The sequence below is a fragment of the Furipterus horrens genome, unplaced genomic scaffold, assembly GCF_987537825.1.
Source record: "Furipterus horrens unplaced genomic scaffold, mFurHor1.1.pri manual_scaffold_4, whole genome shotgun sequence".
Taxonomy (NCBI): domain Eukaryota; kingdom Metazoa; phylum Chordata; class Mammalia; order Chiroptera; family Furipteridae; genus Furipterus; species Furipterus horrens.
The window spans coordinates 48,735,521-48,751,506 of record NW_028327174.1 but is presented as its reverse complement, the minus strand read 5'-3'; the positions used below and the strand labels follow the sequence as shown (position 1 = coordinate 48,751,506).

The 15,986-nt window shown below is 36.0% G+C and overlaps 1 protein-coding gene across 1 annotated transcript in view; it reads left to right on the top strand.

The window, feature by feature from the left end:
- The window catches only part of RPAP3 (RNA polymerase II associated protein 3), a 37,068-nt gene extending 26,085 nt beyond the window's left edge, over positions 1-10,983 (top strand). Inside the window, exons 11-17 of the mRNA XM_090273056.1 lie at positions 380-450; positions 568-669; positions 4,424-4,653; positions 5,640-5,826; positions 7,163-7,260; positions 7,718-7,818; positions 10,672-10,983. Coding sequence (XP_090129182.1) covers positions 380-450; positions 568-669; positions 4,424-4,653; positions 5,640-5,826; positions 7,163-7,260; positions 7,718-7,818; positions 10,672-10,757 — 875 coding nt within the window. The 3' untranslated portion in view covers positions 10,758-10,983. The remainder of the gene's footprint in view (positions 1-379; positions 451-567; positions 670-4,423; positions 4,654-5,639; positions 5,827-7,162; positions 7,261-7,717; positions 7,819-10,671) is intronic.
- The last annotated feature ends 5,003 nt before the right edge of the window (positions 10,984-15,986 follow it).

Here is a 15,986-nt window from a genome sequence, read left to right as displayed (position 1 = left end):
ATAATGTCTTCAAGGCTCATCCATGTTGTAGCATGTATCAACTCAATTCCTTTGTGAGGTTGAATAATATTCTGTTATATGGAATTATCTTAGATTCTATCTTACCTTGTCACTTATTAACAATGTGAGCTTTGGATGACCTCTAGGCCTCAGTCATATCATCTGTAAAGTGGGGTTTTAGTGAGGGATACATGAGAATTCATACAAACAATAGCACTCAGTAAATGTTAGTCCCTGTTTTTGCTCACCTGTTTCCTGGCATCCTGAGTAAAACTTCTTGAGATAAACATGGGATTACTAAACTCACTAAATGTATCATGTCTTGAACTTTATAAAGTGTTTTCACTAATTTATTATATTTCTTAAAAATTCGCTTTAGATTTTGAAACTGTTTTACTCCTGGAACCTGGAAATAAGCAAGCAGTAACTGAACTGTCCAAAATTAAAAAGGTAACTGTTGCATTCTTTTCACCAAAATATGCTTTTATTTTCTGCAACATATACACATTTGTTGCATAACTAACTTGAGAATATTTTTATAGTCATGATTGCAAATTTATTTTCAAGGAATTAATTGAAAAAGGACACTGGGATGATGTCTTTCTTGATTCTACTCAAAGGCAAAATGTGGTAAAACCCATTGACAATCCACCTCATCTTGAATCAACTGTAAGTAAAGCACTTTTTGTATCAGCGTGATATGAATAGGAGATGGAAATTGTTGAATTAATAATCTCTTAAAAGAAATGTTAAAATCTCTTCCTAGGACCATTTTTAGAATATTTAAAAATTACTTTTTAGGATTATTTATGTAATAATATTGAGGAAAAAACGAGCTATTGAGAGTTCTGGGGTAACTTTAAAGTGCCTTTAGTTCAATACCATAAATTTAAATATTTCTACATGTTTTCTGATATTAAAGAAATTTGAAGCAATTTTACATTTTCTTATACTTAAAAAATTTTTTTATTCTTATTTGAGATTGGGATTGTATTAATATAGTTTGCATCTTGTGTGGGGTTAGAGCTAAAATCAGCACTTAGGCAAAATCTTGTATAGGAAGATTGTATTTTAAAATATGTACTGCACATTCTTTTTGGTATACCATCCTGTTTTTCATGAAGTCTAACAAAGCCAAGTTTTTTCCTGCAATATTAGAACAAAAAGAGTAACTGGCATGAATTCAGCAGTGTTTGGTGCTAAACTTTTAAAATTGAACTCATTTAACGCAAATATATAATGTGACTCTAAGGTAGTTCCCATCATTGACATATTTTATATATTGTATATATGTATTTGAAAGATAAAATACATACAGAAAAGTACACAAGATAAATTAAGATTTAAAGAATAATTATAAAGCGAGCACCCGTGAAACCACCAACTAGGTAAAAAAATTGAAAGGCATCAGCCCCCCCAAATTTCCCTGCATGCCCCTCACTAGTCATGATCCTCTCCCTGCCCCCTAGAATTAACTGTTATGCATGGATGTTGCTTTGAGAGAAATACAACTTTTTAAGAAGTCAGAGCAGATATTTTTAATCCTCTTTTTTTACAAAGAGGGGCAAAGAGTGGTTAATTAATTGTTTGCCAAGTTCATATTAGTAGCAGATAGAAGAAGCCTTAGTTTAATACTTTTCCAGTGTTCTTTTATCCCCTGCGGTGTCCTTATTGTACTTTATTCTTGCATTTTTGAGACAATACTTGTTTCATGTGTCAGGCATAAATCTAGTTGCTTTCATACATTATAGTCATTTTCATTTATTATATTCATTTGCTATCTTATTCCTTTCAGTAAAGGTGATTAAATGTTTAAATGTGATTTAAATTTCTACATTGTTGTGACTTTTTCATAAAAAATGAATTCACAGGCTTTAAGAAAGCCTTTGTTAGATTTTTCCTGTCCATAATTATAAAGGCATTGCCATGTTATGTGTATGTATTGTTCTGTGGCCAGGGAATTTCAGCAGCTTTTATAAATCTGTGGGGTTCTCCCTCACTTTAAAAATCAGTTTATGTTAATAGTTGTGAGGATGCAACATGAATTTAAGTCTCTTGTGGCACAATTTCAAAACAAAAAACCTCTATGAAATGAGAGATCTGGGGTTAACCATTCTATAAATGATCCATCACAAACAAAATTATTATCCTAGTGGGAAAGGGGGAAAAGGCTGTTTATTTTTATATAGGCCTCCATAATAAACATGTGGGCATGATTTAAAAACAAGGTGCAGTTTGGTATAATGCTTTTAAAGAGTTGATTTGAGCCCCCTTCTTTATGAACTTTCAAATCTTAGGCAAGTATCCAGTGCCTGTGTGATCCTTTTTCTCAAGTTGAGAATAACTCAGATTAGTTGAGATCAAAGGAATAATGTCCATTAATACTAAGGCAGTGTCAGGTGAAACAAATGTTAATTTCCTTTTCAGACACATATTTGTGTGTCTCCCTGGTCATTGAGGAAATTGGTTAGGAAAGGAAGGAAGACTAGAAAGTGGAGAGTGAGTTCTAGGGTTGGTTACTTTACTCAAGTGAGAGGCTGGGCCAAGGCTTTGTGCTTCAAGGGTTGGCAGCTTGGGAGTATTTTGGGCAAATCTCCAGAGAGTGTGGGAACCCAATAATGTAGATCAGCTGTGGACCTGAGGTTCCCTGATAGGGTGGTAGTAAATGAAAGTTTTCCCTGATATCTTGGTCTCTGCTAAAATGAGTGAATGAATGAATGAATGAATGAATATTTATTATTTTTATACCTCACCTGAGGATATGTTTATTGATTTTAGAGAGAGAGGAGGTGGAGGGAGAGAGAAACATTGATGTGAGAGAGAAACTTCCATCAGCTGCCTCTCATACACGCCCCAACTGGGGATTGAACCTGCAACTTAGGTATATGCCCTGACTGGGGATTGAACCCATAGCCTTTTGGTGTATGGGATGACACTCCAACCAACTGAGCCACCTGGCCAGGGCAAAGATTTTATACTTACAACTTTTTAATTTGAAATTCAACTACGTATACAATTGGATTGAACACTTATAGCGTACTGAAGAAAGTTTATCGTTAAAATAAGTACAGTACAATATATAAACTTCAGAAGAAAGTGAAAATATTTGAAACTAATTATTTAAATAGTGAATGCAGTTTATTTTATTAAATTAAAAATGATTATTATGGTCAAATACTTCCCTAGTTTGTGAATATTATTTGGCAAACCTTTAATTCCTGGGCTAGTTTTATCCAGGTGCTACTTATATAGAAAATATACTTAGGTTTTAATTTTGTTCTGTTTTATACAGAATGCTGATTATTGCCTGGCCTTGTTCTTCTTGCCTTCACTTAGCTCACAGTATTGCTGTCAGTTTGGTCATATTTTTTTCTTGCCTTTATTGCTTCTAGGATAAAGTCTAAACTCCTTAACATGGCACACAAGTCCCCTTGTAAGCTGATTAAAGGAGCCTTGCAGGCTTTGTCTCCATCACTCTTCCCCTTGCACCAGCCCCATTGGACTGAGCACCTTTTCCTGTAATCATCTTCCATGTTGCCATTCTTGTGTGCTTTTTCTGTGACGTCTCCGCTGCAGCCAATGCTTATCTGTCTTCCTCTATGTTCTCTTATTAAGAGTTTTGTCCTTTCGCCTTTTATGGTGTGAATCCCATTGCCTTGTAATTATTTACATGTACATTTTCTTTCCCTCATTTAGACCAACATATGGTAGATGCTATCTGGCTGGTTTGGCTCAGTGGATTGAGCATCGGCCTGCGAGCTAAGTGTCGCTGGTTCGATCTTCCAGTCAGGGCACATCAGAGAAGGAAAACTCTGATTCCAAAAAACCTCCGCTGCCTTGCGGCATACCTCTTCAGGGGAAAGGCTAAGGGAGTAAACCCCGACAGAAAATCTGGAGCCGGAGTCCCTAAGGCGGTTCGACGTTGTAGTCAACACCGGCAACTCCTGCGGCGCACCTGAAGCCAAGCTGTATTGACTCCATCTTTCCCTTGGACCCTTCAGCTGCGAAGAGAGGGGGGGTCTGCTGCATGGGCAACAGCAGACCCTCCATATCACCCTGCCCAGGCTCTGTAGCTTCAGCTTCACTGGAGAGGACACTCCAGCGTCATCACAAGATGTCGATTCAACACGGGAGGAGACAGATACCGTGTCACTCCCGAGTTGGACTGCACAGCCATTCTCGGCGGTGCAGATAGACTCTTAAGAAGCTACACCATCGTCTCTCGAGACGGACGGCTGCCGACGACGATGGTAGATGCTATGCATCTTTTTATTTGTATTATGACTCCTAAGTGTGTCTAGCCATCAAATTGAATTACTTATAATTGGGATATTGTCTGTAAGAATGCTGCAACCTTTTAATATGAAACTAAAATAGAAAACTTGTATGTGCTGATTTAAGGAATTGATTTTAATTGTTTTAGAAACCACTCACGAAGGTTATTATTGAAGAAACTGGTTATTTGATACAGACCGTTGATGTGCCAGATAACACTACTGCTGCTGCTCCAGAGAGTAATCTAGCAAATGCAACAGCAACTGCAGGCACTGCAAGTAAGAAGAATTCAAGCCAAGATGACCCTTTGCCCACAAGTGATATTCCAAAAGCAAAAGTATTGAAAATCGAAGAAATCAATGATACTTTAGCCCAGCAGTAAGTAGAAATACTTTTATTTGATAATCTTTAGAATTGTACAGCCAGACCCAAGCTTTAATAATTCCATTAGGAAATTGATATTATTGATGAGAGTTTTGGTTTGTACTCATCCTTGTAATTTTTTGAACTGCCCAACTTCATGTTCTAGTTTTTCTTTTTTATTTGTTCTTACTCTTCAGAGACATTTTGCATAAAGAATGATCACTGTTCCTTTACCATTGTGGGGAAGTTAGAGATCATAAGAAATTGTCTTTAACAAATTGATTTTGTTTATTTTTTTTCTAGAAATTTGGTCTATTATTTTAGTTCTTAATTCAGCAAAAAAAATTATTAAAAGGAAGCTTTTAAAAAATGTAGAATTTAGACGTTAACATAACTCCAGCCATTCATACTGAAGATTATTTGTGGGCTGTTTAAATTTTGTTTAGAATTAAAAAAAAAATCATGTTTCCATAGTGATGAGAATATAAAAATGTAGACTAGGTTTGTTTGGGGTATTGAAATTTTATTCATATATTCTGCATTGCACTCAATAATCCCATTAGAAGTTACTTTTTAACTTTGAATTTTAGTAGTAGTTTTATTTAAAGTGATAATATAGATTGTGGGAAAATACTAAATAGGGAGATTTATTTTTCTCTAAAGGAGGAAATATTTCTTCCTTCTCAGAATATCTTTCTTGAAACTGATTATTCAGATTTCTGAAAGGCTGAGTTGTAAGAATATGTGATGTAGTAATGCAGTACTATATTAGAAATGGTGTGCTCAAAAGGTGGCCAGGCTGATAGCCCAACTGATTGCAGAGGCATAATCTGTCTTGCAAAATATATATTATCAGCTAAAAGAATTTACTGTTTTTAGAATGTAAATAGATAATACAATATTAGTAAATTCAGAAATTTGTAAGTCGCTATTGATGTTTTATATAAACTTTGACTAATTTTGGTTCTTTTCAATTGCTTGATGTCTCTGAAATATTTCAGACCTCAAGTTAATTTGAAACAGGATGTATGTCGGTCTTTCAGTGAGAAGATTTCTAAAAAGGTAGAGAAAATACCTGCTCAGTTGATTACAACTGTTCTTCCTCCAATTCCTGCAAACTCATTTCAGCTTGAATCTGATTTTAGACAACTGAAAAGTTCTCCAGATATATTATATCAGTATTTGAAGGTAAGAAAGAGGAAGCTAGTAGTTTTATTGTAAATAAAAGGTCAAAGGACGTCTTTGTCATTATATGAGGCGGGGACCCAAAAAACCCAGAATTATCTTCTGGAGAGCAGGCACCATGTAGTACAGGCTTCCCCCACTAGGTGAGTGTTCTAGGAACCCATCTGTATCAGTGTCCCAGCTGGTGTTGTTATGAGTGACTGTATCCACCTTCAGTAATTTTTTTTTTAAAGACTTTTCAGTGCATTTGCCCATTTCATGATGGGTGATTTACGAGCACATCTGCCCACACTGCGCTGAGTTTTTGACCAAAAATCGCCTCACTTGCATGCCCCACCCTCGATGCACCTGATCTTGCCCCAAGCAACATTTTTGTGTTTCCCGGGATAAAAAAGTTCTTAAAGGGAAATTTTTTGCTGATGTGGAAGAGGTGAAATAAAAAAATGTCTGAAGCATGAAAAGGCATCAAAATTGAGGAGTTCAAAAACTGTTTTGAGCAGTGGAATAAGATGTCTTGATAGATGTATTGCATCAAATGGAGAGTACTTTGAAGGTGACTGAAGTTTAAACATGTAAGAATAAATACACAATTTTTTATAAATTCCATTTTTTGGGGTCCCCCCTTGTATAATAATAGTGTTACGTTTGTTTTTTGTATACTGTGATTGTAGAAAATGCTCTCATTATCCCTTGCCTGACACATATATCACCCTGACCAGACCATTTTAAATATTTACAACCAGGAAACCTTTGGAAGTAAATTCTCTTTTGAATTCTCTTCTTTACTTAATCTGATTTCATATGTCAGAACTTCAACTTAATTTTTCATCCTTTAGGATGGGATAAAAGCTAAAATACATTGAATGCCTTCTTGTGCAAGTAATGCTTGTAATATTTAGGCAGTCATTCTCCTCAAAATGAGTTTTTATTTGCTCTAAGAAAAAGAATCAAATCATATGAAATTTACCAAATAATGGATTAACATAGTTTTTTCCAGTGTAATTATAGTAATACTCCCTTATAATTATGCAATATACAGTTACTTCCAAATATATTATCATATAATTATATTTTTTAAACTCTTATTTTTATTTCTCCTTTAGAGCTCTCAAGTTTCCTATCTCTCTTAGGGTGGTGTACAACTCTCTCTTCATGAGGTTTTTCTCTGATTCGTACAGAGTCATTATCTTACAGTTCTTCTAATCTTCTTTCTTCTGTCATTAATTACATTTTGGTGTGACTTCCCCAGCCCGTAGCTCTAATGTGTAGTAGTATTATGTAAGTAATTTATATGTGAATGTTGCCATAATTTAATTTTCTAACACAATTTTTTCCCAAGAAAATCGAACCATCCTTGTATCCCAAGTTGTTCCAGAAAAATCTAGACCCAGATGTATTCAACCAAATCATTAAAATCCTGCATGACTTTTACATTGAGTAAGTTGAAATTTTTTTGTTAATACTTTCATGTTGTAATGCTATGGTATTTCTAGTGGTTTGGGAAATTTATTTGTTTTGATATTACTACCTTCTATATAGCAAAATTAGCTCTCTAGTTAATTTTATTATTGCAAAACTTGTAAAGAGATAAGTACAAGTGGTAATAAGAGAAATGATTAAATAGGAGGAAAAATGACTTTTTTTAAAGAGAAAAATAGAATGTGGAAGTGACAAGTGTTATAGCTGATTAGTAATATCTGTGCTAATAGGCCTCACATTTGAGAATATAATTTCTTCAGCTTGATAAATTTCTTTATTTGGGCTCTTAAAGACAGTATTCATGGAAAAAGATAAATGAAGACCTTATTTATATATAATTAGAAATGCTGTGTTAGTAAAGAACTAAATGAGCTACTTTTAATGCATCATTTGTTTGATATTTGGTTTATTTCAGGAAAGAAAAGCCATCACTCATCTTGGAAATCTTACAAAGGCTTTCTGAACTAAAAAGGTTTGACATGGCAGTGATGTTTATGTCAGAACCTGAGAAGAAAAGTAAGTTCTGTAAAGAAAGCTTTTCCATATCTCTTTAGTCTCATATTGTTCCTTAATTTTTATTCGTTTTTATTTTTGCCTTTTTTTAAATTGTTTTTTCACAGTTGTCCCAATTTTCCCCCCTATTGCTCTCCCCTGCCCCACCCCCACCCCCCTGCTTATGGATTGGGAGAATTGACATCATTAAAATGTCCATAACACCTAAAGCAAACTAAAGTCAATGCAATACCTATTAAAATACCAGTGGCATATTTCACAGATTTAGAACAAATATTTCAAAAATTTATTTGGAACCCAAAAAGACCCTGAATAAACTCAGCAATCTTGAGAAAGAAAAACAAAGTAGGGAGAGATCACAGTACCTGATACCACACTATATTGCAAGGCCTCTGTAATGAAAACAGTCTGGTACTGGCATAAGAACAGACACATAGATCGATGGAACAGAATAGAGAGCCCAGAAATAAACCCATGTCTCTGTGCTCAGTTAGTATTTGACAAAGGGGGCAGAAGCATAAAGTGGGGTAAAAATAGCCTTTTCAACAAATATTCCTTAATTTTTAAACAAATGATAATAAGCATTTATTGAATGTTTACTATGTCCAAGGTACTTACTATTGAATTTTAATTAATCATAATGAAATTAAGTAAAATTTTAATCCTGACAGTGACATTATGAGGTGTTGGTATGATTATCGTTTCACTTTTACAAAGGAATGTGAGGCATAGGGAGGTAAGGAATGTGATCAAGGTCATATAGCTAGGAAGTTAGACCGAGGCTTTAAACTTAGGCAATCCTGCTCTAGAACCTGGCCTGTTCTACTTGAAAGTGCAGTAATAACAGAATGGTTGAGCTCCTGCCATCGTGGAACATGTAAAGGTTCCCTGTCACACGGGGTGTGTAACTGGGCCTGAGTGCATCGAAAATCTAACCCTTCTGTGAGAGCTCATCTTCTTGAATTTGTTTGATTTGAGCTGAATTCTGAAAGAAGTGTAGGATTCAATTAGGTGAAGTGGTTAGGAAGAGTTTTAGACTGAGGAATGATGTGTTCTGAGGCTCTGAGGCAGGAAAGAGCCAATTGAGTTAGAAAATTAAAAGAAGTGTAGTGTGGCTGGATTGTAGGGTCACAGGGGGTAAAGAGTAGCAGGTGATGAGCCTGAAGGGTTAGATCCTTTACTTATTTTTATATCTCCGTCTCTGACAGGAAGTGTCCATTCTGGGAAACCCTAATTTAAGGAACATCAAACTCTGCAGAAACTTCAGTTACTTAGAATTTTGGGCTATACTGTAGTTTTAGGAAAAAGGGAAAAATCATTAGAATACCAAGTTTTAAAAAGATACCAAAAACTTGTACCACTTTCAGATCTCCTAGGCTCAACGTACTCTGGGCTCCTTATTTCTTCTCTATGTTTCTAGCAGTGACATTGAATGAGTCTTAGTAAGAGAAATATACTTTATGTTGTACTTACGGAACTGGATAAGTAATTTAAAGAGATTTTTAGAGTTTAAATCAAAAGCAGTTTCTGCTTTATCTTCAGTTAATCAAAATAATCCTTGAAATTCCCTGAGAAGTATTTACTTATTACTACCTGGACCTTATCTTTTACCACTTTTTTTCGGTCACTGAGTCCCACCACAGGGCTTTGTGTTTTTTTAATGTACTAAATTCCAGACTTAATTTAGCCTCAGGGGCTTTGCATTTGGCTGTTTCCTCAGCCTGGAGTATCTTCCCATGTATCTTCACCTTGCTTGCTTCCTCACTTCATTTAGGTTTCCACCTCAGAGACCCCTTTTCTCACCAGCCCTAGTTAAAATAACTGCCCGCCTACCCTCCCTCGCCAGCCTGTATATTCTTACCCTGCTTTATTTTTCTTCATAATACATAACTAGCTGATGGGATTTCATGTAAGTGTTTATTATTTCATGAAAGGTCCATGAGAGCAGGAACTTTGTCTACCCTGTTTTCTAGGCCTTAGGCATGGAACAGTGCTAAGTGCATAGTAACTTTTTAGTGTAAGTATGTTGAGTGAATGAATTTCTTACCACTATAATGTGCTAAGTTCAGTTGTACTCAAAGAATGTGAGTTGTCTCTTCAGACTGGCCTTCCATCTTGGTTGGGTCACCACTGTCTACTAAGTTAAACTTGGGGAAGCACTTACAGCTTCTGGCATGTAACTAAACATTCAATAAATATTAGCTGCTATTATCTTCCATTATTGCCATTATCATTAACAACTATTTGCTAGTTTTAATGTTGAGAAATAGGTGAACTATAACAACAATTTTCCAAGTGTTACATGTGGACCATTCAGTGGTGAGAAAGGTAAATATTTTACATGGTTTATAGGAAGATCTTTTAACTCTTTAGAGCTATATATTTTATTTTATTATAATTATGCAAATCTATAGTCCATCAAACATGATTTTGTAGATATTATTGCTAATTTTCAATTTAGAATAGTGATACAAAATTTTCTTTTAAAATGATTTGTTTGAAAAACAGTTAATTACAATACCAAGTGTAAGTTTACTTGTTAAATGCAGTAAAAATTTTAGGAAGCTCAGAATGAGTTAAGTTTCATCTGTAAGATTAATGTCATTGAGGTCTGTGGGAAATTTTTTACTGCTAACGCAAAATATTCTATAAAGAAACATTATTGGATTGCTGTATAATTTTCTATTCTCAGTTGGCTTTTTAAAGTATCTGAATTAGAATTTATAAATAATCTTAATGATTATTGCTTTCAAGTGTAAAGTTTTATTTGACAGATCAGATTACTCCCTTTAATTTTTGTTTCAGTAAGTTTTTAAAAATGGAGATTAAAATGGACACTTCTTTCTTCTTTTTCAGTTGTACATGTATTATTCAATCACATTCAGAAATCAGGATTGAAGGGTAATTCTGTTGAAGAACTCAAGAAAAGATATGGGGGTTGATTTTCATTTTTACTGAAGTTATTTTCTTTGACTTTCACATGTAAATTTTTTTCTATTGAAATAAAAGTGTTGTTTTCTTTTTAAGAAAATGAAATCATACTGGAAAGTACTCTTTGGATATAAGTTAATTTACTATAAAGTGAATTGAGATTTAATTAGAAGTATTTTCAAGTAAACTATTTATAAATCTTTTTCTGAAAATAAAAATATAAAGTATACTTGTAAAGATCAGTGTTTTATAAGTCATTTTCAATGTTAAATATAGATACATTTTTCAGTATCAGTAGATACATTTTATATTTTCATGAGTTTTGCAGCCACAATGATAAGGTTGCTTCAGTAACACGAGTAAAGTTGTATTTGTATAGAGGGAGTTAAGTATGTAGAACTAGATTGGTTCTTTGTAAGACTTTAATATCATTGTGCAAGTTCACTAACAAAATTACATGTTCTAGGATATGTATTTTTAGTATTTATGTTGAAAGGAGACTTTTAACTAGACTTTTTATATCGGTTCCTTAAAGAGTTACAGCATCCTTAGATTTAATGCTTCAGTATTTTTCCTCATGATATCCACATCATGTTAACTAAAGGCACATAATCTAAAGAAAAGCAAGGTATAAAAAAATTAAAAACTAGGAATGTTTAAATAGTAATTAGCATATAGCATACATATGTTATCTGTGAGTGTGGTGGTGATAAGCTTTTGAAAACAGGGCTAGTATTCTACTCATCCTTGTTCGTTACAGTACCTGGCAGTCCTTTGTAGCTGGTTTGGTGCTCAATTGATATTTATACAATTGAATTTAATTTGACAGCAAGAATCAATTTTAGTAAATGTTTTAAGTAGCAGCCTAGCAAATTTCAATGTTGTCAAAATCAACTTAATTTTAGAAGCTGTCAAGTTGTTAAAAAAATACTAGATCACCATCCTATAGCCATTATCAGCATCAACAATACAAATTTAAAAGTTTATTTTATACTGTTGATAATTTTTGTTGCATCATACATTATTATGCTTACAGTTGCTTGAATAATCATAATCTATTTGTAAAGGTAATTTCTCCAGATATAAACTATTGAGATGATTGTAATTTGTATAGTCTCAGTGTTTTTGCAGTACACTTAGGATAGACTTTATTAATGTTATGCATTGCTAACTATTGTCTTTTTATGGTACATGACAGGCAACAAAATTTAGCCTTTTATGTGTAGCTTATACTTGTGTATTGAATTTTGAATGATCTGTATTTTCTCAAGTCATTAGTAGTAAGTTGACTTTGATCAGAATTACTGATTTTTTCATCTCATGGCACATGTAAACGAATTAGTAAAAATTCTGCGGCATACCAAAAAGAAAATACATTTTTGCTTACCTGACAAAAAAAATGGTATAATTTTGATTCATTTACACTGGATGGCTATTGTGTTGGCTGTTGTCATTTTTTTATTTGACAATGTAAGAGAAAAGAGGTCAGTACTCCTGACTAAAGAGTAAGGTATTGCATGTTTTAAAAAATTCTTGTGGCACAGGAGTTGAAATCACTGATTTAGCTGAATAGAAAAGTATTCCAAAGCAAAAAAGTTCCTTCTCGTATTTTCTTATGTGATCCTTAGAAGAAACTTACAAGGTAGCCAGAGCAGGTAGGGTTATTGCCATTTTTAACACGAAAAAAGGAGATTCAGAATAAATGTTTCCATGATTACAGAGCTAAAAAATAGCAGAGCAGGCTCAGAATATGCTGTCTTCTAACTTAATCTACAGCTATTTGAACCACTCCAGTTGCAGTATTCATGTTGTGTTATTTATGTAGCTACTGGCCTGAAAAGCCTATAAATCCCAAGATTTGCTTTATAATTTACATTAAAAATTTAAAAATTTTAAGTGTTAGCCTGTTTCACATTATTAGCTCAAGGGCTCATTATTTAGCTCCTACATTCCTGCCATGGTCTCCTAGTCCGTCTGTGTTCCCACTATGCCGTCACTAATCATCTTATCATTGCTACCAGAATGAGCTTAAAACTCAAATCACAGGTCACTTCTTTCCTTAAAACCCTCGAGTGGCTGCCCATCACTTTCAGAAAACTGGCTTCTTTGTCGATGCAGAGAAGTCCCTTCATGATCTGGGTCCCACTCCTGCCCTCATCTCCCAACAGCCAGGCCCCCACAAGCATCCTGCTGCCTGCAAGTCCCTGGTGTGTGCTGTTCTCACATCCCTCCAGTCCAAGCTGTTGGATTATTCTTTCTAATCCTTCATGTCTGAGCCTAGATGCCTCTTTAGGGATGCCTTCCTCCATCCCATTAGGTGGGCTTCTGTCATTGCATTGGTCACCCTTTACTAAAGTTGCTAATTCTTGTATGAATCCCCTTCTGGACTGAGATCCTTGAAGGCAGAGGCTGTAGCTTTAATTTTTGTATTTGTAACAACTCACACAGTGCATGGCATATAATATGTGCTGCTGAATTTAAAATTAAATTAAAAGGTCAAAAAGACCTTTGTCAAACCATGCGCTCTAATAGGAAGTTTGAAAGACCATCACTGCCCTACAAGAAGTGAGCTGTCCTGCAGGTTGTGTTCATGGATGACATGAAGAGTGGATTCGATGGGAACTAAAATTAGTCTTCATATCATGGGATTACAAACATGCATTGGGTTTTCAAGAGGTGACTTTCCAAAGCATGTTACTTGGCACATAATAGGAAGTTAATAAATATTTACTGAGTACATGAATTAGTAAATTCAAGCTTTATGGAAAGAGATGAACTATCCAAATGAAGAGCCTTTTAAATTTGGCTCAAACACCTTGACTGAACATAGAAGAGCTTTTCATCATTAGTGGGGATTAATTTAACTCTTTTACAGGATTGTGTTCTGATAGTTCCTCCCCCACTTTCTCCACCAAACAGCTTTTACGGGGAATAGGCATTTTCTATTTCTCATGAGGAACTCTTTGTTGGTCATAACAGTTCAGGCAGGCTTAGTGATTGATAGGGCTGCCATTTGTATGAACTTTATTGTGTGGTAGGCACCGTATCAGGGGCTTTGCATGTATCATCTCACTTAATCCTAGAAACAGGCTCTGAGAGGTAAGTTGCCCTGTGAAGCCAGGAGTCAGGCAAAGGTTTGTCTGACAGACTCTCGAGCTCTTCTACACCCCAGTCAGTGTTGAGCTAGTCATGATAACAAAAGCAGAACAGCTGGAGAAACAAGCCAGCAGTTGGCATTGCTTTGGTATTACTGCCACCCTCTGGATCTTTAGAAAATAGCACATACATGGCTGAAAGCACGCTGATGAGAATCAAAGGGAAAGTGAATTTTCATTTCTTAGCAGGGCTATTCAGTATCCATAGAAATCATCCAGCAGGTCTAGCAAACATGAAGGTGTGTGTAGTCTTTGATCATGTCCAGTATTGAAATCTAGGAAGAGAAGATGGTGAGAGGAGGGAGTGTGGCCGGCAGTTCTGCATGAGTTAAGTCAACCACAGACAGGTCCTGGTGGCCTCCTCTGCCCCTCTCTGTAGTGGTTGGATTGGGAGTTGGCACATGGAAGGTGGTGTATAATTATGTGTGCATGTGTGTGGGTGGGAAGTGGCTAAAGGTCTTAGTTCGTCTTTGTCTTAGGGATAGCTGTCGCAACTGTTACGTTGTAAGGGGTGGAACCTTAGGTATTCGTCAGTATAGGGCAGCCTGTTTCATCACGTTGTGATGCTGTGTGTGGGGGAGGAGTCTGAGAGGGAACAATTCGGCTTGCTCAGCACTCGCCCCTTTTCCAGGCACTTCTCCCACTTCCGTATGGGACTGGTGCCTCTCTAGTTGTTGCCCTGGCCATCGTTCCCAGAGTGGATGGGTCTGAGGATGTTATAGGACCGTGGGGGCCCTTTAAACAAGCGGACTCTGCTGAGAGACCAGCAGTTTCTGCCTGTGTCCCAACCTCCACTGGTTTACACAGTCAGAAGCAATGAAGCTTGATTTTCCTCAGTGCCGGGACCATGAGCTGTGCTGTCTGATGAAGAGCTGGGAATGCTCCCCAAGGGTCCCTCCTGACTTTTTAAAACAGGTAACTGTGCTTTCCAGCGACCTGCTGCTGCTGCTGCTGCTACCACCACCACACCGCATCCTTTCCACCCTGGCTCCGCCCTTCCTACCTGTCTGGATGAGTATTTGTTCTTTATATCTTTGTTTGTTGGACTTCTATGCACTTTGATTTTCTGGAACTTCTGGTTGTTTCTAGTTTTGCGGTAGTTGTAGTCCTTCTTAGTTGTGGAGGGAGACTCAGAGTGTCTGTCTACGCCTCCATCTTGGCTGGAAGTCCCCTAGGCCTTTTTTTTTAAATGCCTTTTAATTTTTTTACTTATTGGTTTTAGAGAACTTGGGTCTGTTTTAACTACTGGCATACAGAGATACCTGTTTCCCGTCTACTTTCTCTGCCTCCCTGTTTCTGTCATCAATAAATTGTTTTGATGTTTACTTTATATATAGAGTCCATTTAAGTAATGGTGATTTTGTATTTGTTCTCTCTGGGATAATTGAATATGCATTTAACATCAGAGCAAAAACTACGAAGTCAGGGCAGATCCTGAATTAGGGTGAAATAGTTCATTTGCAATGACACAAGGCCATGCTGAGACCAAGAAGTTGTCATAGTTCTGTGGTCATTTGTTTGATATCCCAATGATTATGCCATGTTCAGCCCTCTCTTTTCTACTCTTTGTATGAAGTCTTTTGTGAGTGCTGAACATCTTTGAATTCTTTGTGATTAGTTACTGCTCATTAGGCAAGTGGTAGCTTGTTAGGGTGGCTAGAGAACCAAAAGATTCATCTGTTTATTATTCAGCAATAAATAGAGAAAACAGACATGCCAGTCTGGTTCTCTAGCTACTGACCTGATTATAGCATTAAGAGCCTTCAGTTCAAAGCCCAGGGCAGCATTGTGCTGGGAATCTGGCTGTGGTGGGAGCTCTGCTTGGTTATACACTTGACTGTGTCCTCTTCTCCAGCCCTGGATTGACAGCCTTTGAGAAGCGCCAAATACACCTCCTTTCCAGCATGCTGCAGTGCCTGCAAACCTATTCTAGACCTCTTGGAGACACAGACAGTTTACCTTGGCCTAGGCGAATTAGTATTATTAAATAATATAATGTTTATAATTCAAAAGAAGTAGCATGTAAGCTAATTGGTCCATTAACAAAGACAATTTTATCTGATTCTGCTCATACCGCCCTCATGC